The sequence below is a fragment of the Diorhabda carinulata genome, chromosome X, assembly GCF_026250575.1.
Source record: "Diorhabda carinulata isolate Delta chromosome X, icDioCari1.1, whole genome shotgun sequence".
Lineage (NCBI taxonomy): Eukaryota > Metazoa > Arthropoda > Insecta > Coleoptera > Chrysomelidae > Diorhabda > Diorhabda carinulata.
The window spans coordinates 5659608-5683881 of record NC_079472.1 but is presented as its reverse complement, the minus strand read 5'-3'; the positions used below and the strand labels follow the sequence as shown (position 1 = coordinate 5683881).

The 24274-nt window shown below is 32.9% G+C and overlaps 1 protein-coding gene across 2 annotated transcripts in view; it reads right to left on the bottom strand.

Moving 5' to 3' along the window:
• The window catches only part of LOC130902118 (high affinity cationic amino acid transporter 1), a 153749-nt gene that overhangs the window by 83542 nt on the left and 45933 nt on the right, over positions 1 to 24274 (bottom strand). The window contains exons 1-2 of one of the 2 annotated variants that reach the window (XM_057813971.1): positions 12967 to 12977; positions 11287 to 11430 (exon numbers count right to left, since the gene is read on the bottom strand). In XM_057813971.1, the coding sequence (XP_057669954.1) occupies positions 11287 to 11430 (144 nt within the window). In that variant the 5' untranslated portion in view covers positions 12967 to 12977. Of the gene's footprint in view, positions 1 to 11286; positions 11431 to 12966; positions 12978 to 24274 lie in introns of those variants that run through there. The other variant, XM_057813970.1, reaches the window with a different exon arrangement.

Genomic DNA, 24274 nt, shown 5'->3' with positions numbered 1-24274 from the left:
TAAACCATATACTTTAGGAGTCTTGTTTAATTTTTTTGTAAGTTGTCTTATCGTTTAGTTGATTTCATCATTTTATCATTATAATATTCTGATTTCAAGTATAAAATCTTATTTTATTTCAAATTTCGTTATTTAGTTGATTGGTGATGTTGCGTGTAGTCCAAAATTGGCCCCTTCCTCTGGTATGACAGTATCAGTTAAATTTTCAATCCATTTTGATTTTATTTCATTTGTTTTTTCAGCAATAGGTTATCAATCTTCCTAATACTTTTTTCTCTTTGCATTTATTGAAAAGTGCTATAGTTTTTTCCCGACATTTTTCTTCAGATTTTGTAAAGTATTAATAGAAGGTGTTGCCACGCCCTGCAACGTTGAAAACGCACTTAATTGTCAATCGCGATAACTGTCAAATACTAATATCGAAGTATACCAACTTGTAGAGTAAGGTTCAGAGAACAAGGTCGATTTTTAAATTTGAAAGAATGTTCATTTGGTCAAAAGTTATTAACATCAAAAGTTAGTAAAAATCGTCGATTTCTCGACATTTAAAAAGTTATAAGTTTTCAAATATGCATTATACGGAAAAATAAAGGATACTTTATCTTTTTAAAATGGTCCATATTTGCATAAAAAATTGTCCGAACCGAAAACACAATTTATTCATAATTTGTTTAAGCAATTGCGATTTAAACAAAACGTACCAGTTTTTCGTAAAAACGCCGGGCATATTTGGATTCAGCGGCTCAAAATACATAAGAATGCTACTGTTTTATCATTGGCCCTAGTATTGCACACGGCAGCATTGACCGTTCCCGGACCATTATGTACTGTATTAGTCTCTTTTTTCATATCTTTTGGCGGTTAAAGAATTTCCAGAATGACAAATGTTTGCTGAATAACGATCACGAGATGATATCACCAACCATACCAAGAAGTTCCAGTTTAACTTTTTGTGTCTTTTGAAATACACTTCTTAATTTGCTTCCTCGCCTTTCTGACAATAATAAGTCTTATTACTCGCCGTTCTACTCCCGTGAAAAGTAAAATATCGTCGATGATGACCAAACTTTTAGCTGTCACTGACACTTCGAAGTTTTGATTTTTGTTCCATTTCTTGCTCATCAGAATGTCTGGGTGTCGATTTTCTTGATTTTTTGAATACTTTCTGTTACTTTAGAATGTTGCCTTCCAAGCCGCTTTAACCCAAGCTTCTCTATTCTTCTTTTGCTTTTGTCTGACTTGTCAGACTTTCCTTCAATCGAAATATCTGTCTAAACGCGCCGAAAGAAATCGCAAATTGTTTGTCTGGCTATTCTCATTTTCTCCAGATCTGGATTTTGTTCGTTGGTGGGATAATTTAGTACAAATAATAGGTTTTAGCTCACCTTCAGTATCTGAAGACGATAACTTGGTTATCGAAACATGTAATAGACAGTGCAATTGTGATTAGAAGGTAATAGAAATTCTTACTTAATAATTAATTTTCGATCTAGTAAGTTACTCTTATTATTTAGCCGCTTAGTAAGTACAGTTTGAAGGTGATTGAATATAGGCATTATTTACATTGCCGTTTGAGCGAGATATTTTCTAACCCTATACCAACTATTTTAAATGGCAGCATAATGTTATCATTTTTCATCATTTTTGCTTTGTTTCTCCACGTTTAATATTCACCAACAAAAAATTGCTTTTATCTTTACCTATCTTTCATAAAATATTCAACACGCTCTGCGAAAATATGTATTTTAAAAATTATATGAAAACAGACGTTCAAGTGAACTTAGTTTTGACAATACAAATATTGAAGAAACATTTGAAAGTAAAACGGAATTTGTGAGGAAGCTTTCAAAAAACTTACGGTAGGGAACGTGTGGCTTAATGAATAGAACATAGAAAGAATGCAGGAAAAATTATTTTCTGTTATATTTAGCAGATGCTGGCAAAACAGAAACTAAGCTACTGGGTGTCACATGGATGTTTAAGAAGTTGCGGAGTGATAATTCAAACTTTTTTTTACAAAATATCGGCCTTTGTTGGTGAACTCATATAAACAAAATCTGAGAAAAATTAATATTCAAAAATTTTATCAAAATTACCTGAAATCCTTCAGGACGAAGTTATTTTATCATACGAGTCCTTTCCCTGTAACGTTGGCTTAACTTTGTCAAAATTACCAGAAATCCTTCAGGACGAAGTTATTTTATCATACGAGTCCTTTCCCTGTAACGTTGGCTTAACTTTGTCAAAATTACCAGAAATCCTTCAGGACGAAGTTATTTTATCATACGAGTGCTTTCCCCGTAACTTTGGCTTAACTTCCTTATCATGATATTATTTTATGAATTGGCTTCAAAGTGAATTGAAATTTTATTTGGGTGTTTTAAAAAAAGGTGATCCCGTCTCTAGGATAGATAAAAAACTGAAAAATATTATGGGGTTTGCTCGGTATAAAAATTTTCGTAACGCCATCCTTTTATCAAGATAAAAGGCGTTGAAGAAAAAAAAATATATACATTTCTTACGATTTTGCCGCAACTACTGGCAATTGGAACTGAGGGCTTTCGTTTCTTGCAAGCTTTCACAAATATCCAGTCTAATCAGTATAGAATCTTAAATAAGTATGGGCAATGAGCTATTGGAGATCTTAGTATGAAAGAATTTGAAAAACAAGAACTGGATTTTTGTGAAATGTTACAAGAAATGAAAGCCTCAGTCCTATTTTTCTAAATTTATCCGCTTTATCGATGGGGTATCATTTACGCGACAAAAAATTTTCAATTCATATAATGTTTACTAATTAATAATAATAATAATTAATAACTTTACCAATACTTTATACCAATATCGGTATAAACGATCGAAAACGGTACACAGTATCGAGTTTTACCAAGAGTACCTTTTTGGTGTAAAATCAAATGATGTTTAAGTTCATTTGAAATTTTGTTTAATAAATCGTTGAAATCGTTATATTCAATATTATTAGGTAGGAACCGTGTAACTAGCGACCTCTATGAGAGTTAGAAATAAAAACAAATTTTACCCTCTAAATACGCCAAAAACTTCAACGATCGATAATAATGAAAAATAAAAAACTCAATTCTAGTCACCACCTGTTAAGAATTATACTTCGGAAAGGGGTGGGCTGTGGAAATTTTGATATTGGAAAGACGCAACTTAATTTCATACGAGCAATTTTGTTGCACGAATTTAGCAACACCCTGTTTATCAGACGATGTAAATTTACATTGATTACTCTACAAAAAGTACAAAAAATATTGTCTGTATTTCTTGTATAAAATTTGTGGTTTCATGACACATTCGAAACAATTCTTAGCCCCGACCTGCATTCTCAGCGGAAAATTAACAATATCATGTGTCATGTAGATAATGCAATGAAAAAGCATGCTGCAGGGGTAGTTCCGACGTTAGATACGACGAAAAAAATCGCTAGATTTAACGCAGAAAAAATTAGAGAAGGTGCCAAAACCGAGGATGCAACAAAAATTCTTTCATATTTTGCTCTAAACTTGATGTTACGAAGTGCATACAATGTTTTAAACTTTATAACTCAAAATAATTTTCTGTATTTTACATTTCGTTGTTCAAGTGTCCTATATACAGAGTGTTACGGGACTCTAATTGAATTGCATACTGTCGAACTAAATGTAGAAACACTTTTGAACACTTCCGGAGTCTACGGTGGATATTTCTTTGAACTTTGATCATTAGCAATATGATCTTCGATAGTATGTAGTACAAATATTTATTCAATTATTTATTAGTTCTGCAAGACATGTTTTAATACAGTATTACAGTGAGTATTTTCAATAAACGGTCACAATTTATGATAATTTTTTCCAGAATGTCTTTTTATGGCGAACGGTTTCCTTGGCATGTACAACGATCTGAAAATCTAAATATCTCCTAAACCATAAGTTTTCTCGAGCTCAATGAAGAGTATCTTTTTATTAAAAAATCGATCAAGTAATAAATTTTTTCTATCTGTAGATTGTACAGGTTGTCTCTGTGAAAGTTACGTTTTTTAACACACTACATGGACATACGTAATAATCTATTAAAAATTCATAAAATTTGAATGCAAAATTTAGAAAATATACTTAAATATAAGTATGGCACCCTATCCTTTATAGGACACTTAACTAAATATTAGAAAAATAATAAAATTTTTTATTTTTATGTAGAACTCTAAGATAACGTTGATAAACTATTAATAGGAAAGGTACGTTACTCAGACGAATTATTCTAGGATTTCAAAAACAAGCATAAGAATCTTTGTGTGAATAAATATGATCTTGGAATTGAATAATATTCTGTTGATATTTTTTCTCAGAAACCTCATACAATAAAAAGACCATCGTCATAAATGCAACCTTGGTAACTAGTCGTTCAATAATGTAATTTTAGTTAAATACTAATTTGCTTCAAATCGGTGTAAAATTGGTTTTATATATCCATTTCATCACCGCTAGCTAAGCACGTAAGCTCGTAAAACAATTCATACACTAGCGAAATTAAGTATATGCAATAAATTTCAAAATCAAACTTAATTTAAATTTAATTCTCTAATGGTCGTTTTATTACTTTAAATTCCAGCTATTTTCAACCAAGTAACAATAAATGATCTTTTAGATGGAGAAAATGTTCATTACATTTGTGGAAGAAAAACAAAAATTTCCAATTTCGAAAGCATTTTACCGAGTGGAGAGTATTTTATACTGAATTAACAATAACAATTAAGATGTAAATTGGAGTTTGGTAAAAACCTCACATGTTTATTTTTGGTATTCTCGAAGTTATTTGAAAATGCGAAAAATAGCGAATGCGCAGAATTCGTTGCGGCACTTAATATTTCATTGATTTTGAATCATCTCACTTTATAGTTATAGGTTGTTTAAGTTCGAAGCTGTGAAACACTTCAGAATACAAATAAGTTCATAATCGGGAAACTACAAGTAACGTTGGATGGTTTCATATCAGATTTTAATGTAGAAAGGGGATTGAGGCATTGCTATTCAGCAGAATAAGGGGAAATTTAACTAAAGTGAGTTTTCATCGATAAAAACACGAAAACAGACAATGAAAAAATCAATATTTATATGAATGAGCGACTGACATAGTATTAATGAGGAAAATCAAGAAAGAAATATTAAAAGAGATCCAGGACCGCTCCTAGCACGTGTGAAATGGATAAAACATAAAATGAAAAAATATAGGGCTTGAGAAACGGATTCTTGATATCTTCTTGTTGTTAATGATGCTGTCAGCTCTGGTGGTAATATTTCTGGCATTTTTTATTTAGGTACAAAAGGTTATAATTAATTTTTTATTATAAACTTGCGTACTTAGAAGTCGGCCCACTGTAAAGTTTTTAATTTCAACTAAATTTTTTTTAAATTATTCATCTGATAAAGAAAAAATATGCTGTTTGAAAGACAATTCCATATGCTTTATAATGAGTATCAATTTTTGAAATTTTTTGTCGGCTTCGTATATTTAATATAGTAAAGTTAATGCATTAAGCAAATTAAGCTTATTTATTATCAATAGGGTTATTGACAATTTGAACCTTAACACTTAATTTCCTCTTGCCCTAATAACACCTCTCATACGATTAGGTATAGATTTATTCAAGTTTCTTGTGGTATGTTCTTCTTCTACTGCAACAATAAGCTCTGGGATCGAGTTTTGGGGTAGGAGGTCTAGCTCGAATTCTTATTTTTAGCTCATCCAATGAATTTTCTACCGGATTTAGGTCAGGAATGTATGCAGACCACTCCATAACCCGCAGAAGACTTCTGTAGTGTAATCTTGCATGATTCTGGCGGTGTGTGGTCTTGCATTGTCATGTCATGTCAAGGTAAATTCATCTACAATGTAGTCGACGTAAGGTATCACATGAAATCATGCAGGAATCACCTCAATAAGTACTCCGATCTTCAAAGCATCAATCTGCAAATCGCTCTCTTAGTCTTCGGTTCTTTGGTCGCTACTACGGAGGCATATTCTCTGTTCTATTTTCGTCTGAGAATAGAGCAGATCTCCATTCTTCCAACGTCGAATTCAGATGATTCTGTGCAAAAATCAGGCGTGTTTGCCGATGAGCTTGAGTGAATTTTGGACCAAATGCAGGTGTTTTAGGGGTCAGGTTATTTTTCACTTTACCTGTCGTTGTACTTGAACGGCATTAAGGTGAAGATTTTTTGTTGTTGTTGGTGACACAATAAAGCGGTCACCATGAGCGGTTGGAAATTGTCTTTTGCCCGTTATAGGTTTTCTATAAAAGGACCCAGTCTGCTCATAACGCTGACACACTCTTCGAACCGTTGCGCGGGTCATATCCAATTGTCTACAGATGACTGACCAAGTCCGTTTCCGATTAAAACAATAAATTGGGCAGTTTTTTATGGTGTAGTTTGCAATAAACTAATACACCTGAACACTATCGAGATTATAAAAAACGAATAATGTGCAAATTTCTGTCACAAACGCAATACTTATTTATTTGAGAAATTTTCTTTACATGACATAAATACGTTTCATTTCTTTATCGATTGCTATTCATATAAGCAATACGTCTTGCTGATCAATTTATTCTCACAATAAAGCATATTATCTTTCAAACAGAATATTTTTTTGAACTGATAGATAATTTAAAATAAAACAATATAGTCAAACAGGGCGCCGATTTCTAAGTACGCGACTGTATTTATCTGGAAACATCTTGTTTTCATTTGTTTTTATAAAGACGTGAAGGTGGAATTTTCAGCATTGGAAATTTTTCCTGATCTACGTTTTTTTCTGTGCACTTATTAAAAAACACAGCTGAAATTGATTACAAGAAAAAACAATTATTTATTTAACATAATTTTCATTATAACCTTTTAGAATTTTAGTTACATAGATGTGACTGGTGGGTAATTTTTTATTATAGTTGTGTTATAATGGTGATAATAGTATATTACACACCGAGGTGGGAAGAATTTGATTACTGTCGAGAGATTTGATAACCAAGACGCGAAGCGTTGAGGTTAGCTATGGTCTCGAGACAGGAATGAAACTTCCTACCAAGGTTTGTATACTCTTTTATTTACAACCATCATATTTCGATCTCAATTCATAAATCTTGTTGCGTTCTGAACATATCTAAAATATTACATCTAACAAAAAATTACCAGGCATTTTCCTCAGAATATTCAAATCTTTATTGTTACTCTTACTACGTGATAAACAATCACTAATAAAAATAAATGCTAGATAAAGTCGGATGAATATTATGTCCTTCGATCAAGAATTGATGGATTGTACCTCTCCATAAATACGACATAAGGTGAAGAATACCAGTTCCTAAAGTGTACTCTTATCATATTTTGGAGAACAATCAGCTAAAAGAAGCTGTCCACTTTGTGGAAAATGTACAGTATGATTCGAAGGATGCTGCAAATTGAAGAAAAAGCTGTTATTTCGAAACATTAGAAACTGTCTCACTAAAACAAAAGAAAATGTGGGCTTCAGGCACTAGAAATCGAACTTATTTTACAGGAAAAGTATAGAGGATTTTTTAAACAAAGCTCCAAATGACTTTCTTCCGATATTTATGATCTTCAAATAGGTAGTTTAAAAAAATCGTGTTTTAGCTTATACAAGTGCACAGTTATTATGGTTTTATATTTTTCTTATTATTATTGATTACATTAATAATAGTTGTACCTGGAGCTTGTCGGACGGACGAATTAGTAAAAATGAACCTTTTCGATGTTGTTTTCTTAGAAAACAATTCGGTTGAAATTCCAGATTCCAAAACACATACAAGGAGATCACTTTTCATTACCGATCTAGTATGGGTGAAGATCATTCGAGACTACACGAATTCGAGAAAAAACAGGCATCGATAGATTTTTTGTTCAGCTTAGAGAAGGAATAGTAAGAAATTAACCAATTGGGTACAATACAATAGCCAATTTTTCCCAAAAAATTGCTACTTTTTCGAATTTAGAGGACTCACAAGGCTTTACAGAGCACGTTCTAAGAAGAATCGCCGCTACGTTACTAGTCACCAGCGGTGCAAATGTACTCCATTTAAAAAGGCTGAGAGGATGGAAATCTAGTACTGTGGCAGAAGGTTATGTGGATAGCTCCATGGAGAATAAAACCAAAACTGCTAATATGCTGTCCCAATATGCCATGTCTTCTGAAGCTGTTGCAAGTAGTTCACAAACCTTCGTTATTTAACAGCAAAGTAATTTGTCCAACAAAGAGATAACTGTTAACAATGAATTTCAATAAGTAGTTTGTTGTATTTTAGTTCATGGTTGGTTTTTATTGTTTGCCATTAAATAGGTATTATAATATTTATCAATGTGTTATTTTTTGGTATTTTTAGTATCGCATATATGGTTGTAAATAAAATATTTTATTGTCTTCAACCTAGTGAATTCGACCACCATAGTCCAGAGATGTACTACATTCATAAAGTTATTTATTTTCCAGCGTCACAGATGAGTTACAAATCAACAAATCGCATCTTGTTTGCCATTTTGGTTACCCTTATAACCATAGTGTCCCAATATATTTTTTACAATTTTGTAGCTATTCCCCTTCTTTTCGTTACTCTTAAATTGTCACATTAGTGGAATAGGTATAGACATTTTTTGTTTTTTTACTAATCTGATCTTATGTTCTTGACGGTAGTCGATGTGTTATATATTTAAATATAAAAAATATTCATCTAGAATAGATAAGAAAGATTTTAAATATCACAATGTTTTAGAGGGCGGGAAATGAGGGCGGTAAGTAAAGGTGTGTAATATGACACTTTCTAACCTTCAAAGACTTTAGTAATGACAGTATTAGATATATGGTCGTAAATAAAGCCCTTTTCCCTTTCACTTGCGGGGGATTTAGGTATTGATCCTGAATTTCCCGTAATAAAACTTGGAAAAAAGGCCCGTTCATTTGATTACAAGAATAGTAATGATTTATTTTCCAATTTCGTCCAGCAGTTCAAGAATGCTTTCCCTTTTACAATCTTTGCTCACGCGATGTCTTCGGTTATGAAAGATTTACCTTAATACAGGTACAAGTAGAAGAAAATGCTGTAAAAGATATAGAACTCTCTAATGAAATCACTTCTTCCAAAGATCTTAAGTATTGAATATCATAGTTACAAATAATCTTATTTTCTGTTTGCCAAATTTTATTCTGACATCAAGAATTTCTTAAACCTTACTCGTGTTTGTGGCTTCAGGCGAAATAGTAAATTGATGCACAAGAAAGGCTTACAGATTTGGCGATAATTTCTATAGGATTCGAATTCTGTGAAAAAATCAATTTCATCGAAATAATTAACAAATTAACAGGCTATGAATATTTTCATTTTTCGTTATCAGTGAAAACATGAAAAATTCTCAAGAGGTCATTAGGTCGTTGCATGCGGACAAGCTCGGCCATGAGGAGATCGGAGAAGAAGCAATTGATGATATTGAAAAATAATAGGAAGGAATCGAAAACTAATGATAGAGAAAAAAATTTGGAAGAAGTACAAAATTCTGATACCAAGCATACCAAACAAATAGAAAACTAATAAAAAAAAATAATAAGAACAATTCTAGGAACTATAAAAAGAAGTAAATTGAGAAGATATGTTGAAAAAAGGAAAAGGAAAGAAAATCCAAATCTAAAAGCTTAATAGAAATAGAGAAGGGTAGATTCTAGAAAATGGAAGCAGATACCAAAGTACAATAATGAACCGAGGACAGAAGTTAGAATATTTATTTGTATAACAATTGTGTAAAGTAGCCTTTTTTCAACGAACGTGAATATTGTATATGATCACATTAGTCGAATAAAGATTTTCATACACGAATTTTACATTATATATTTTTTCTAAGAGCAAACATTTTATCAAAACACAGTTTAATGGTGATTTTCCTTAAAGAATATATATTTATCAATATTCTTAACATTTTAATGGAAATTAGAACAAATTAATAAAACAACAGATGAATTTGTGTAAAATTGTCGAATCTTCTCTTCGGCATCTATAAATGCCACCTGAAAATGATGATTACTACATAAGTAGAAAAATAAAAATGGCATCAGCGCGACTTGAACCTGGGACCTCCCGCATGTGATCCTCGTACTCTAGCCACTACACTTAATAATACGTTTTTTACGCAACTGCTTAAGGTATGCTTGCTTTACACACTTTTGCGTCAAGTTTTACACACTAGACAGCGTGTCTATATTACGTACTTTACACACACATAAATCGAATGGTCTATCGTTTTTTAGAAGATAGAAAAAACCAACTTTTATTGCTAATATCGTAATGAATATTGATTTACGTTTCCTCCGAAAAAGTGACGTCCACCGAGTTTATATGGGTTTAGGTAATAAGAAATTTTATATAGTACTGCTTTTGGTTTGCAATATAAACATTGTTTACGTAAACAAGTATAGAAATAGAGGAAAAGCTACGCAAATATTATTCTGAAAGTACTGCGGCCCGTGGAATGATTTGTCAGTGGTACTCTGTGTGGACATATGGACAATGATGATGCTGAACGCCATTTAGAAACTTCAGAAATAGTTATGTGCTATTTGTTTTGTTGAATAAAAGTAACGCTTTTTTGGTAGTGTATTTGTTTCTGGAAAAACCAGAAGTTGAATCTGATGAAAAAAGTGATGTGTACGGACAAAAATAGTTTTAGTACCGAATATAAAGCGACTTATGAGAGTGGACGTTGTTATTATGAAGAGGAAAGTGGTTGCCTCATATTACGGTGACTCTCCTGGATAAATTAGACTCCAAATATTCTAATACTTCCTTGTGAAATCTAGAGTTCACAGTGGTTTTTCTTGAATCACTCTCTCATACATTCATCCACTTTGAAATCGCTTACACGATATTAAAATTTCGTGAGTTTGCTCGGCCTATTTTTTCCATTTGAAGCAAAATATCAGAATAATCACAATATCACAAATAACCAAGTCAATGCAGGTTTCAACTGGTCAAAAATAATCTGAACACTTGAAATTATGAGACTTACTAGAGGAAATAGATGCAGCTAAAGTAGTTTTTAGTAGATTTCAAGAGCTTAACTGATGATATTGCTAAATTGAGTCTGTTGGAATCTGATACATTGCAAATAGGAAGAAAATTTCTGGATAGACACGATAAGAAATCCGTAAAAGTAATGGGTAGAAAATACAAGTTGGGCTAACAATAGAAAATTGATAAAATGAGAATAGAACTAGAATACTCACTGCTAATTTTTGTTTGGTGTCATCGCTTCGAGGTTGTTGTTCTTGTAAATTGTCAACGTTTTTTGTGCGGATCAATTTACTAAAAAGCACTAGACCGTCTCTGCGTAACGCGTCGCGATCAACCTCCCACATACCGAGCTTCATCTGTAACAAAACAATAAATTATATTATTACATATTCTTGTAGACAAATCAACATACTAGAAAAACTAGGAGTAACCTACTTGAACTGCAGGTAAAGCCATTAGGTTTATTATTTGTCATACAAACTTATGTCACGTGTACGATTCACTGCTTGGTATTATATTTCAAATTATAAGTGGTCGTAACTATTTCTTTCACGGAGAATAAAAGTAATCTAGTCCTTTCTTTAGTCCACTAGATAGTAGAAAGTGGAAATATTCTCTCCACCAAGATATTCTTTAATTTAAGGTACTTATCATACCAATTTGGTTCCAATATTACGTAAAACTCCGATTATGCACAGATGAACTTTTGCATCAGAATAACGTACCCAGTTACAGGTCAGCCAATGCAATATCCGGAAAAGCTTAGGCAATCTTCTAATTACTTTTACATTCACACCATATTAGAGTTAGACACTGTGTACGGAGACCTTACATCACCATTTACGACCGTAAAAATTACAGCAGCTGGATTCAATTGTAGTCGTATCAGCTTCACCAGCGATATCATTCTAAAAGTACCAGCAAATGGTTCAGGACGACCGCCGGATTGAAGTTAGAGAGATAGAAGACAACATTTGCTATATACTGACTGAAAAAATATGCATGGGTAAGTTATCCGAGCGTTGGGTTCTGAGTTTGCTCCCTTTGGACCAAAAGTGCATTAGAATGAACATCTCTCAGGACTTATTGACGAAACGAAGCAAAATGAGTCGAATTTTTTTGACTAGACTAATATCCGTAGATGAAATCTGGGTCCACTACTATATTTCCGACACAAAAAAAAAACGTTAAGCTTTTAGAGGACAAACCTACCTCGAAACACGGTTTCACGGGGCCAAACAAATGATGATGAGAGAAATTTCAGCAAAGCGGCAGCATTTGAAGAAAAAGAAAGTGCTTCTCTGGCTGAAATTCACGAATTGCAATTGGAATTGGTTGACTACTCCCCGTATTCACCAGATTTGGTCCCCGGCGACTCTTACCGTGTTTAATAACCTCGAAGATACACTTGCGGGAGAGAGTTTTCATCAGACAAGGACGTTATCGCATACATAAACGTCTATTTTGAGGTAAAAGACGAAAACCATTATTTGGAAAATATAAAAAAGTTAAAGTAGCGCTGCACCAACTGTATAGACTCTAAAGAAAGCTGTGATGAGAATTAAAGTGATTATATGGAAAAATTGTATCGTTTATTTCTTAGGTCAGAAACTTGTCAACCTAACAACCCTGGTATAAAAACCACAAGTTCAGCATCTGAGACCAATGAGAACGATTAATGATCAAAGAAAGCTGAGGTTGATTATGGAACTCACACAGAAAAGAATCAGAAACGCAATTTCGAGGAAATGATTAAGAGCGCAAGGAGAAAAATGTATGATAAATGATATGAGACTTTTCACTTTTATAAGATTTGTCAGACTATCAGAATATAACAATGTAAGGATAAATATGTAATATAACGGTCTAATATGCTTTCAAAAATGTCTCACCCCGGTTTTCCTGAACTAAACTCCAAAGAAATAGGAAAAATGACACGTTAATGCGTCGCCAATCAAAATCTGTCAAAAAATCAATTCACACAAGGAATTATTCAATAAGGAGTGATAGCTATCACTCAAGAATGGAGTACAATACTTTATCTACACTTATCACAAAAAATACAATATTGTGACGGAGACACAGTCGCACGCCATCTGATGGCGCCGCTCATAATTTATTGTAGTGCAAGTCATTAAAAATTGTTAATTCTATTTATTTTTAAGTAACTATTGTCTCAGTTTTTCTAAGCAAAACATTGAAGCTCAATTTACACGAAAAATAGCATATTATTTAGCGAATAATAGCTAAATCCCACGAATATAATATTATACATTATTCACAACTATTAGGAGAAAAATTATAATATTGTGACGGGTACACAGCCCTACACCATTCAACGGTGTCAGTAATTACCTAATAAAATGGAAACGACAGAGTCGCACGCCATATGATGTCGTCGGTTGTCAATTATTTTAGTTGAAATAATGATGGTAGGTGACTCTGTATATCATTGGGTAACTATTATTCTATATATTTCTGAGAAAGCTAGACAGAAGTTTCTATAGAGCTCTAGATTCTAGAGCGCAAGTACAAGAGAAGAGCTAACAGTACAGCAGTTAGTTGAATATAGAAGGTGCAAAAATAATGTAATTTGATTTAATTTTCAGAAGACTATTGAATTATTATGTTTTTCTCATTTATTTGAACAGTTTTTAAACGATTGGGCGAGTTTGAGCACACGTTGTATCTCATTTATTCATTTTATTTATAAAGTATGTATGATATTCAAAAAACAAGATAAGTTTTCTGTGAATAATAAACAAGATATAGAAAATCTCAGCCAAATTCACCATAAATTGATTAATCAGTTAAATTCAATCTACTCAATATAATATCATTTTGTAATATTTTAATAGTGATTTTAAGAAATGTTTTGATCAGTCTACAAATATATTAATCATAATATAGCAATTATTCTTTTGAAAATGATCTCAAAGAATGAGCGAAATTTTATCTATGTTTGATTATTTCGTTTCATCCAAACAACCTATGAGCCCCAAAAACTAAAGAAAAAAATTAATATTATACTCAAATCGTTGAAGAATTCTAGTGAATTTGAAAATTAAGTTATTTACATTAAACATCTATACTATCTACTAACACTTACTACTAAACACTTATCTAATTTATTTAAACACACTGTTTGGTTCACGTTTTACTATCCCGATGGCCCAATACATCAAATTATTTCCTAACTTCCACTGCTAAGCTTATTCATATCCAGCGACTTTCTAAATAGTTCGGATACATAGAAATCTAGAATGCCGTAAGCAAATAGAAAGGTTTTTGAAAACAATAAAAAGAATTGCCGCTGTAAATAGATCTCCTTTAAATATTCCCGGCGCATCCGCACACTTAAGGTTCTATCAACATAATAGAACAGTACCGGCAAGTTTGCAACACTATAGTACCACCGAATGTCAATATTATTCAATTGACAAGAGTAAGAACTGTTATTAATTGTAAATATTCTCTTAGTAATTTATAGATTTTGTGATAATCATCTAAACTTTCAGCTTCCATTCACTTCATCTGTCAAATCTATATTAAAAAAAAATAATGATGACTTGAAGCATCCTTTTTTTATTAGCGGATATAAGTTCAAAAAACAGGCATAATGAAGAAACTGTTATACATATTCATCAGCTCTGAACTTGTTCAAATACGGAAACAACGAAAAGTCTTATAGTGCTAGAGATTGTAACAAAAAAAATTTGAGTGTCACTTTAACAAATGATGAGTTTTAATTATTCATGAGGTTTTAAATTGCGTGGTATTATTTAACTATGGTAAAAATAACACACACAAAACATTCCAGCCAAAACTAACATCGTGAAGATGTATTAAGTAAATTTAAAATTGAATTTAGATCATGGGAATTGGTGAAATTCTTTGTTCTGGCGAATAATACAATAAAATTTGAGATAAGTTCAATACTAATATAAACAAATGTCCGTAAATTTTTAATCTCAAAGCTTTACGTACAAAAATAATGTCTCAGTTTCGAAATAGCAACATAAAGTATATCATTTTATATTGTCATCGTATCGTGGAAAATATTTGTGTCTTTGAGACTCAGATTCAGTTGGTAAGTGTCGTTTCAATCATTGCTCTAGCGGTTAACTTGTTGTTCTTCTAGTTCTTCAGGATGTTTGACAAATCTATGATCAAAGATATTCGCATAGTTGATATTTTTCAACCGTTTTTTGCAGCAACAAATGCATTTTCAACATATCAGGAGGGTTTATCTAAGCACTTTGGATTGAAACCTCCCAAAAACTTTTATGGATGCTTTTGTCGAATGACATACGACATCTCTTGTCTACGGACTTACGCCAGTACAGTCTGATTCTTCATTGTGTATGTTGTTTACTGAGTGTTTAAGAGTGAGTGAGTGAGTCCCGCCGATTGTTAAGTACGGGCTGTTATACGATTTCTTATGCACTTCTTAGGCATTTCTGATACGACAAATCATTATGAGTGATGGAATGGTAAGGAAATGTTGGAATATTGAGGAATATTGAGAATATTGAGAAAATACTTTTCTCAATATTCTCGTGGTGTTTTGTATCTCATTGTGACCGAGAACTTGAAATACCGGAAATTGTGTTCACGTTGGGTTCCAAAAATGTTGACGGATTTGCACAAAACCCAACGTTTAGGCAGTGCATTGACTTTCCTTGCGGTACCACAATAAAGGTGAAGATTTTTTAGACCAAATTGTTACTAGTGACGAAACATGGGTGGCCTACGTCACATCAGAATCGAAACAACAATCCATGGAATGGCGACATTCATCATCACCCAAAAGTTTAAGCAAACAATTTCTACCCATGTGCACAGTTTTTTGGGACAGAAAAGTAGTATTGCTAGTGGAGTTTCGGCCTCGTAGTGAGACAATCAATGCAGCGTCTTATTGTGAGACATTGAACAACCTGCGTCGTGCAATCCAGAACAAAAGACGTGGCAAGTTGAGTAAGGGTATCGTTTTGATGCATGACATTCCCCGTCCACTTGTGACGAATCGGACCAAAGATCTCATCAAATCTTTTCAATGGGAAACTCTAGATCTTCCTCCCTATAGCCCTGATCTGGCACCCAGCGACTACCATTTGTTCCTGCACTTGAAGAAACACCTGAGCGGTCAGCGTCTTCAAGACGATAACGAAGTCAAAACAGTTGTGATACAGTGGTTAACAAGTCAGGCTGCAGAATTTTATGAGGAGGGTATTCAAAAACTGGTGCCACGTTATGACAAGTGCCTGAATATTCACGGAAATTATGTAGAAAAGTAGATTAAGGTACAGGCTTACATGTAAAAATAAAATTATTGCGTTATCTTTGCACTTCTTTTTTTAATTCCAAAACGGTACTTACTTAAGAAATATGCCTCGTATAACATCTACGTCTTATTATCCAGTACAACTTATTGAACTCTAGTCCTAGCTGCTTCCGTTAATTGAAAATGTGGTTTTTTCATGTGAGTAAACGATAAAGATGCATTTTTGTAGTGAGTTAACTTTATACCTTTGAGTAGTGACCAGTTTCCTTCTCGATTTGTAAAGATTACATGCATTGATTTACTTTAATTAGCTTATGCGCTCCAATTTTCTACCCACTCTTCTATTTTGGAGATGTTATTTTGGAGTATACAAGTCGATATGCTTGAATTTTGATGAGTGGTTAGTATAGCTCTGCCATCTTCAAAAGTAGCTACAGTTGCTACCATAGTGTTGGATTGGCAAAATTTTTATCAATTTTGATTACGTTCTATGAGCTCATTATTCTTCTATTGAAAATCATATTCCCAAAATAAAAATGTCAACTGCTCCCTTAGTGGATACAGTTGCATGATAAATGGACTGCTACTTATTCTTACCAGCAAAAGTAAAGTGGCGAAATATCCATTATGACTAATGTTATCCAGTGAGGATTTTTCAATTCTTCTTAAAAATCAGGCATTAAATTTTCCATAAATCGATTCTAATTCCCATAACATCATCACTAGATGATCGCATTGCCAACAGCTGCAAACATTTAGCCTTCATGGTCTAATTCCCCTTATCGCTGGCACATATATTTTGATTTTTAATATGGCAAGCCCTAATTACCACCGAAACTAATTTCTAATATGACTAGAAACCTACTAAAGTCAAAAGCTCCGTATTTTCTAAATCCATTAAGCTTTTTAACTCGGATTAACTTAAAAAAGTTTTCTGCTTTGTAATTTAATAGTGGCGAATCAGTAATGATTACTTTTCAAGACAGGAGCATTTGGCAATTTCCTAAAAGGTTTCCGAGAGTCTTCTTTGATTAATTTTGTTACAATTTTCTTAGAAAAACCGTACTTCATAGTAATAAAAATCAAACGACCAAATTAATCCATTAGAAAATATCACTTAAAAAATATACGTCGGGGGTAAAAGTTATGAAAAAAAAAGTATAAGAAATTTTATTTTGGTAGAAATTATTGCAATTAATTGAAGTACAAGAATAGATTCATGATTTCTAATATCCTAGTATCTTGTTTCTTAAGAAAATTGAAATCAACTAGAATTGTTTATACTTCGGTTCCAGTTGTCAATTGTACCAAAGCAATCTCCGTGGATTTGCCTGTTGCAAATGCAAATAACATGGATGGAAAGGTTTCCACTTCAAAATCTCTGTTCAAGTATAATTGTCGACAGTTTTTTCCATTGTTATGAGTTGTTATAAGTAGAATTTGGGTTGTTTGGTGCCCTTCTGCCCTACTTTTGGTATGAAGATTACTTTTGAGCCTTATCCATGGCTCTGGTATGTAACCCAGCTCTAGGCTGCTTCTACTGATGTGGATCAAGTGTGGTAAGATATTCTCATGTCCCCTTTGTTGTACAACTAGGAAGCTCGAAGTAACACCTATACCTGGGCCAAGATAGGATCGATGTGATATCACATGAGATATTGAATTAGCGTGTCCTCTTAATTAAACCAATCGGAAATTAGCTATATGTCTGATTTGTCCAGATTTCCACCATATTTCTTCTACGAGGGCAGTGAAATTATTATACGGTTTTAACACTGTTTTAGCACTGTTAATTATAGCGAGAAATTTGCAACGTTCTTTGTTAGCTTTACCAGAAAGTTCATCTTCATTTAAACACCATTTCTGCTGTTCCTACGGCTTTTGACGTCTTTGCTTGTGTTGTGACTGTTGCATCTATGGATTGCCTCATTACATGATCTGTTTTCACCTAAGGCTAGCTCAAAGTAACGAGATTCCAAACAATCCCTACACCTAGGCTAAGATTGGCCCAATGTGATACCACATGAAGATCTCTATTGAACTGGCGTGTCCTCTTAATTAAACGTACCAGAATTTAGCTATATGTCTGATATGTTCAGATTTCCACCATTTCTCTTCTATGAGTCAAATTATTACATCGCTTTAACATGTTTCTTGTTTTGATAACTTCAACAGAAGCTTCATCTCCAAGTCAGGTTACATCAAAAGTTTGGATTTCCTGTTAAAATTATTACCAGCAACTTAAGAAAATATCAAGTATCTTACTCAAGTGTTTCTCCAGATTTATATTTGCAATAAATTATTCCGACATTTCCATTTTATGAATTATTAACTGAATCTTGTTTGATATTTTAAAATTAATAAAAATTTTAGTGTATATAGAGAATATTAAATTCAATTCCATTTGACAACTGAAGAACTGAATATGGCGTTTGAATTTTGAGAAATTTATCGGAAAGTTAATATGAATTCATACCGTTTATATACAGGGTGTCCAGCAAGACAATCTCCCCAGAGTAGAGGCTTATAGGCTTAAAAATCAACTCCCTTGCAACCCTTTCACTTAATTGCACTTAATTTGGTACCCTCTTAAGGGGATTAAGTAATGGTAAGTAGAGGACGATCGAACCATTATGTTGGGTCAATTTGGAGTGACCTAGCCTTAAAATTTCACAATTATTTATCTGTTAGTTGTTTTGAAAATTTTATTTTCCCACCATGGATGATTTAATTTTAAAACTTTCTTAACACTTGTAATTTACCATAAAACTTTATCATTTTAGAACAATCAGAAAAATCATCGACATGTATCAACAATATTATTCAAAATGTTGCAAAAAAGGCAAAAGTTTTGTGAAATTAATACATCAAATTTGACAATTTGCCATTTCTTCTAGTAATTAAATTGTTGCGTCATACAGTGTAATTATGAGTGTTGGTGTAGTGGTGGTGTAAACAGTTGAATATCACAAACGGTTCTAGAAATTCCAACTTGACGTTTTTGGTTATTCGACTTTTCATGAAAAAGTACAAGAGTAGAAAAAGAAACAAATTATCCACGGTATAAAAAAATCTTTAATCACCAATAAAAACCTTGTGTGAAATTTTAAGATATCATACATCAAATTTGATAGTTTTATGTTGAAGGGTTGCAAAGAAATTGTTTTTTTCTGGAATTCGGGTCCTACTTTGAGGCCCTTTAACACCTTAAGGATACAACTTGATATGGAGGTAAATAGCTCCCAATCTTAATATTTTGGGCTGCCTCTAACGCTTCTGCTCTGTATCGGTTTTTGTACGGGACGCACTGTACACAGAATATTGTTATCACTCGGATGCTAGTGGATGATTTCAAACATGCTGTTAATACTACTATCTCAAATCTAGTATCTTTAACGCCATCTAGTGTTGAAGTAATAAAGTTCCAACACAGAGTACTGTAATACCGTTGCTCTGTATTACCGACGTTTAAGTCAATATCCAATAGATGTCATTTGAATTTTTGAGGTTAGGTGTCATTTCTGTAGTTAAATGTTATTTATTATGATTCCAATTATTCTCAATGACTTTCCATTCCGATTTAAAAGGGTAGAGCTTCCCGTCAAGCTTAACTTTGCAGTTACTATTAACAAAGCACAAGGGCAGACATTACAGATAGCGGGAGTGCATTTAGAAAAGTCATGCCGGAAATTACACCTATTTATACACGACGGAAAAACTTTATATTTTTTAAAATTCAAAATTATTTATTTTTGTTCCAGAGAAAAATATTTTAACGTTTGTTTTTTTATTTCAATAAAGTATATTTTAATGTTTTTGAAACTTCACTGTAATGATCTCTGATACTTATTTAATGGTTTCAATGCGAGTGAAGCCGCGGGTAAAAGCTAGTAGACTATAAAATGAATTCTAGTTCCTTCACCATTTAACTTGCCTCATCACCAAGTGCATTTCACGTTTCTCTTTCTCATCTTCACCGCAATTATTTTTTCAAATTATCTAAAAGCAAAACTAAAACCGCATTTGTATTATATTATTATGGTTTGACGGCGTTTTGCTGAAATTGAATCTTCTAATAAAACAATGGAATAAAAATCGAACAAAAGTGACGCGCCACTTCCAAATTTAAACGTGCCTCGTCGCATATAACGGAAAAAGGTCGTTTGTGACGTCACGGAGGGGATAACGCGATGCTTTGTGGATTGGGTGTAGAGGTGTGACAGTTTCATAAATGTCGAGACACTCGAGTAGCAATTCTTCGTTTGTATCAAAAGAAATTGGGACGTATACAATAGGAAAAGACACTAAGTCAGATTAATTAAAAAAAGAGAAAAAACTGATACATATAAAACAAGAAAATAAACAAATATAGATATACTTCCAGTGGAACAATGGTAGAATTGTTGGACTCAAAATTAATAAACAAAGATAAGTGGAAATTTTCACAGGATTTCCATGTTACGCGGAGTCATAAAACACGCCTTATAATACACAAAATAAGATCATCCATTTCCAAAAATTTATCGCTTCGAGTAGGATCGAGTTCCAATCTATGTTGGCGTTTCTGTATTTTAGATTTTCAACTATTTTGTTATGGTTTCACTGATTTTCCATCATTCTACTCAGATAGTGCAAACCATAATAAGCATTCAAAATAAGACTTCCTGTGGCATTGATGAGTTATCAGCTAAGTAAGTTTTAAATATTATAATATTATATAATTGTTCCCCTGTACAAGATTCGTGAGAAAAATAACACTAGAAACTATCGTCCCATTGAATTATTACCAATCTTATCGAAGATAATTGGAAGACTAATGAAAATCCGACTATTGCCTTTCCTTTTTAGAGATAAAACCTTGAAAGCTCAACAATTTGGTCTCCTACCTAATAAATGCACTAAGGATACATCTTTTTTATTCTTTATGTTATATAAATCTCACTTAATAATAAATTTTATACAGATTTCGCTGGGGCCTTCGATTGTGTTAATCATGAAATTCTAATAAACAGCCTAGAGTCTTATGGCATCCCAGGTGTTCCCTTAAAATGTTGTGTATCTCACCTTAAATTTATAAAACAATTAGTACGAGCTAACGATAAACTTTGGAGTAATTTACCACTTGACAGTGATGTACCTCAGGGTTCAGTTTTAGGTTCAATTCTTTTTCTGGTATTCATTAATGATGTTACAGACTTAATGGTAAATTCACTTTATTCGCGGATAAACAAACTTTTCATTCTACCATGGACGAGGATATCATTACTATTAAGTTCTGGTCTGACGCGAACTGGCTCTGTTTAAACACTGAGAAAACTTTAGTTTTGTACTACAAAGGAGTTTTACAGCCTACGATCTTCAAATTCGATCAAATTTCTTTGTCAATACATTAACGGTGTCCTTCAATGGTCTGTACTTGTAGAGTCTTTGGCTAAAAAATTATCCACTGCTTGTTTTGCAATTGAACTCTGATTTGATCTCTGATGCCAAACAATTATTCAATTAACTACAACACAATTTCCGAAGATTGACAACGCCACCTCTGGTTGAAAGACCTTATGACCGAATCCTAAAATTTATAATAGACTGGCACATAATTCAATTTAGTATGAAGTAAGATATTAATATCGTACAATAATTATTATCAAGCCAAATTGTTATTTTATAATATGAAATTCGCTTTTCTTCATAAAATTGTAAAATTTTCTTATTACATTAAAGCTTGTATCTGTTTCTCTATCATATCTTGGTTCATCTTCTTATATCTGTTCTTTAACCATCTGACAACATCGACTATTTAGTTATTGGAATTTACATCTTAATTTTTCTTAAGATTATCTTAGTCGGAGACTAGAAGGATTAGGATATGATGATATTCTGTTCTAAATTATTGGATATTTCTATAACTCCGACTGGAAAAACCAAGAAAAAATTTGGAAATAAAGATGTTCTGGTGGTAGTTCATTATGCCCCATCTTTGTGATTTTTTTTTGTTTTCACTCGCTATTCTTCACTTAATTGACGAATTACTAACTTTGTTCTATAACTTTTTGATGTGTTCAGGCTGCGTATTATTACGAGATATAACCACACTGTAAGTTCCGTTTGGTTGTATAAAAAACGTGCACAGATACAGAAAAAATATTTATTGTACTGAAATCTAGGACTATCAAAGTAATTTTCTTCATAGCTTTCAATATTTTGTAGGCACTCGTCATAGCGTGGCACAAGTCTGCTTCATAGAATGATTCTACCTGTTTTCAACCATGTGGTAACATTTTCTTTCAACTCGCCAGCATCGTTGGAGTGTTGACCATCAAGGAAAGGCTTTCGGTGTAAGAAAAGATTAAAGTTGCTAGGAACGAGGTTTGGGCTATAGGGAGGTTGAATAAATACGTCCCAGCCAAATTCCTGTAGGAGTTTTTTGTCACGTTCTCAGGTTGAGGTCGAGCTTTATCGTGGACAACACCTTTTGACAGTAAATCTCAGTGATTGTTCTATATTGCACGGCGTAATTTCTTAGTACTCTTGCAGTAAATATGTGCTTTGATTTTTTGACTTGGTAGGAAATAAATTTGTTCTTCTTCAGTCAGAGGAATTGCTCGACATTTCTTTGTGGAAATAACTATCATTATATATTTGTTCGACGGTCGACCGGTATTGTAGGTTTTCTGAGAATTTCCTGTAGCCTGGTGAATCGGTTCACCACCCAAATGGCCGATGATAGCGAATAATGCAGCCACAGCTGTACCCACCCGCCCCCCAATTAACCGCTTTCCTATTAAAAATAAACAAAAAACGAAAAAATTGAAAAAAACAAAACAATAAACAAAAAAATTGAAAAATATATCTTCAAACTGGAAATAACTACTTTTTTAGACTGAAGCTTTCTCTTCTTCTTCTTAGAGCCTCGTTTGGTAGTCTGTTTTTTTCGGCCTGGAGCAGCGCAATCGTTAACTTATCCACAAACCACAGCCCTGCAGGAGAGCAGCTCCCATATCAGGGTCTATTTCAATTCCAATTCCAATGATGCTTCTATAAGAAATTCCCCCATTCTCCAAAAATGTACCCAACGAATCTCTCTTTTATTTGTGCGACAAAGTACACCTAATCATTTTGTATTTTCCCATTTGATGTCCCAACGCAGTGTTTTTCACTGCATCTATAATTTCGTCGCTGTTAGAAAGAAATGTTTAATCAGTTTCTAGAAACATCAGACGAATTTCGCTTTTTCTGACTGTGAATCGCAAGCCGGTTTTCAGTAGTAAAAGAAGCAACATCAATCAAGCATCGTTTTTTATGTTTTTCTTAGAATTAAAATACTCGAATGAATATGCTAAATTTCAATTAGTTATTGAAAAATCAAAATCTTATTTCACCGAAACCATAATTTGAAAATCAAAATGTTGTGACCATTATTGTCTTTTCTTTACACACATTCTCGTGGAAGAGGCGTTAAAAGGATTTTTTGTTTATCGAGGATATTGGCGTCATCTTGCTGACGGCAGGCAGCTCCTTAGATTTGGAACTGAATAATCATTTCGGCAAAATCGAAGAGATGCGGCATTAGGATTTTCTCTCTGATTTTACCAGTGTATATAGGGAAAAACCACTTTCGTTTTAATATAATCTTTTAGTTCTGATTCAGCTTATAATAATACTAGTTACATAATGAGAGTAAATGTGAAAAAAAAGGTGTAAAAGTATAAAATTTTCTTTTATTTGTTCACAGTAATGTTCACTAACTAACTAACTAACTAACTAACTTTAAATTTTAGAAATAATGCTTTGTACAGAAACTCGGGATTAGACTTTTTTTATAATTAATTGAAATGTTTTTCCGGATGTTTCATGATTATGTTCTAGGTACAAAATATCAGGCGAATGTGGGAGTTGCACATTTTTACAAAGCAAAA